This window comes from Vollenhovia emeryi, unplaced genomic scaffold, assembly GCF_000949405.1.
Source record: "Vollenhovia emeryi isolate VEMERY1.0 unplaced genomic scaffold, V.emery_V1.0 DF939474.1, whole genome shotgun sequence".
NCBI classification, from domain to species: Eukaryota; Metazoa; Arthropoda; class Insecta; order Hymenoptera; family Formicidae; genus Vollenhovia; species Vollenhovia emeryi.
Genome location: NW_011966892.1, coordinates 15,655 through 18,588, shown reverse-complemented (window position 1 = coordinate 18,588; position 2,934 = coordinate 15,655). Strand labels below are relative to the sequence as shown.

The 2,934-nt window shown below is 49.8% G+C and overlaps 1 protein-coding gene across 1 annotated transcript; it reads left to right on the top strand.

Annotated features, from left to right (window-relative positions):
• The first annotated feature begins 1,239 nt into the window (after positions 1-1,239).
• LOC105557482 lies at positions 1,240-1,929 on the top strand. The gene has a single exon (XM_012004727.1). The coding sequence runs from the start codon at positions 1,240-1,242 to the stop codon at positions 1,927-1,929; it is 690 nt and encodes a 229-aa protein (XP_011860117.1).
• Positions 1,930-2,934: the final 1,005 nt, after the last annotated feature.

The following is a 2,934-nucleotide window of genomic DNA, read 5'->3' as shown; positions in this document are numbered from 1 at the left end:
GGAGGGAATTTTTGGAAGAAGGATCAGAGAAGAACGCCCGGCAGCGAGCGCGCATCTGAAAGGGTGGAGGGAATTCTTGGAAGAACGCCCCGTAAAGAACGCGCATCCAAGGCGGCAGAAGGATCAGAAGAACGCCCGGTAGCGAGCGCGCATCTGAAAGGGTGGATTTAATATTATGGAGGTTCGCAGTTTTTCATCGCCGAAGGAGGCAGGGTCGGAATATTGTTACCGAGCAACAGAGTATTCCGCGTAAAAGTAGTTAATTGTTACCTCAAAGGGAGCAGCTTAACTTAAAGTTAGTTGTCACCAAGTTATTCCACTTACGTTTTACTCAGGTCGTCGCAACCTTATCTACTCCTTTTCACTTCGTCCGCTTTAATTGCCGGGATTTACTTCGCCGGTTTATTCGTCAGGCAGAGCTTTTGCTTTCCTTACTGTTTTTCCTTATCCTATTGAGGCTTGGCTGTCGGGCAGAGCTTCGTCTCTTCGGAACGTTGGAAAACGTACTGCGAATTCGGGCTTCGATGGCCCGCTTATATACAGTTTGGTTGTAGGGCAAGTGCGGAAGTGGTGATGAGCGGGGGCCCTTCGAGAATTTCCCTTAATGTGCTAATTATTGCACCTTACGGTGCTCCAAACAATTTGAGCTTTGGTTACCTTGGCAAAGGGCCTCCGTCCATCATTATTCCGTTTATCAAATCTTAATTTGGCCGTGCGTCGCCGAGTAATTAATGCGCATACCGATCCCTTGTTTTTCTCCCTAGAGTTCCGCTATATCGCGTCGAACCGCGTAAACATCGAACCTTCTAGAAGCTTCGCCGGTATTTCGATAAATGGTATATTTCGCTTATTTCCAGCGATTGTTAATGGCCCTGATTGCCATCGTGGCTCGCGGTAGAGGCGCATAACGCCCTTACACGCTGCTGCGATCCACGGTTCCCGCGGAGTTTATCCTTCGCACGGAAATCGTAGATGTCAGCTTAATGTTCGCTTAATTGCGTTATTATTAATTTCTTATTAATTTGGGCGAAAGCGGAGGCGACAAGGATTCGTCTATTACAGTGGCTGCCTCGGCTGTTGTTTATTACTTGCTTAATTCTACTGTTAAACTTGGAAAAGAAGGAGAGCGAATATCCGCGAGTCACGTGTAACGCGCGTGTTATCAGCCGCGCCGCGCCAAGGATACCTATCGGGTGGGCAATTACGAGTACTACTATTTCTAAACACGTCCACGAAAAAATGTTCGTTGGACATGACATCCTCATCGGAGCAGACGTTTACGGGCAAATCATCACGCCCAATATTAATAGACATTCTCCACTCATGCCGATCGCGCAACTCTCCATTTTCGGATGGCTCGTTCTTGGACCAGTCAACAGAGAAGCAGTACGCACATCAACGCATCATGCTGCTACTCAATCCAACGAGGATGCTCTTAATGAGCTATTGACGAAATTTTGGGTTCAAGAGCAGGTGCCTACTCACGATGTCAATCAATTCACTCCTGACGAGCAGAGGTGCGAAGAGCACTTCAAGACTACATACTCTTGTGATTCTTCAGGGAGGTACGTCGTCAGGATTCCACTTAAATCACCAGTGGATCTTCTGGGTGACTCTTACAACATCGCTCATCAATGTCTCAAAGAATTACGCAGACGATTCTCAAGGGATGTGAATTATAAACGTCTCTATAAAAAATTCATGATTGATTACGAGACACTCAACTACATGACGAAGGCATCATCCATCTCCAGTCATCGCTCACATTTCTACTTGCCGCATCACGGTGTCCTCAAGCCTGACAGTACGACAACGAAACTGCGGGTCGTTTTTAATGGCTCTAGCGCATCCACATCAGGCTACTCTGTCAACGACCTCATGTACACTGGAGCGAAATTGCATCTGAACATCTCAGATGTTCTCCTATGAATACGGAGACATCGTCACATTTTCGCTACGGACATCACCAAAATGTACAGGCAGATCAAAATTCACAAGGATGACTGGGAGTTACAGCGGATACTCTGGATGGACGATCAGCTCAATGAGGTGCCATATCATCTAACAACGGTCACCTACGGGACAAAGGCCGTACCATTCTTGGCCGTACGGACTCTGTTGCAATTAGCAGAGGACGAAGGACATAATTTTCCACTGGCGGTACCATCAGTAGGGGAGAGTAGGGTGTTCTAAACCCAGTGGCTCCGAGGGGGGAGCGGGGTGGAGGGTACTCCGAGGCGAGGGGAGCGGGGCGGGGAGGGGGTACTCCGCGGCGAGGGGGAGCGGGAAGGGGGTACTCCGTGGTGAGGGGAAGCGGGGAGGGGTACTCCAAGGCGAGTGACCCTGAAGTCACGCAAGGTGCTGACCTGTCACTACGTGACATGTAACAGATATCTAGGTGCTGACCTGTCACTCGTTTCGGTACTTTTTAGCGCGAACAGCTGGACGCGTATTCTTATTGTCCATGTTATGAGTCATGGGTCAAGCGCCGAAACCTGGCTGCTGACAGCGACTTTCATATCAAGGTGAATGAATCCGAGGCGATCCGCGGCGCAGGGAGGAGGACCGCGGCGCTACGCGATCTCCGGCGTGGGGGCGCGAGACGATCCGCGGCGCGTACATGTAATAGATATCACCGGGATGCCTTTAATTAGCGCGAACACCTGGACGCGTATTCTTATTTTTCCTTGTTATGAGTCACGGGGTCAAGCGCCGAAACCAGGCTGTTGACAGTGACTTTCTTATTATTACCTGTTACGATCGACGCTGCCGTTCTCTCTCGCCCTAGCTGGGTCTGCGGAGAGAGGGGAGACGCACGCTATGACCGCGAAGAACTCATCGCACGCGTGTAAAAATGCAAACCATGCAATGTCGGCCATATAAAATCCAACCCGCAGCGCGTGTATGTAATCACGAGACATGGTAGTGTCTCGC

Coding starts and splice junctions, on each gene's coding strand:
- LOC105557482 (XM_012004727.1), top strand. CDS start 1,240: ATGTTCGTTGGACATGACATCCTCATCGGAGCAGACGTTTACGGGCAA.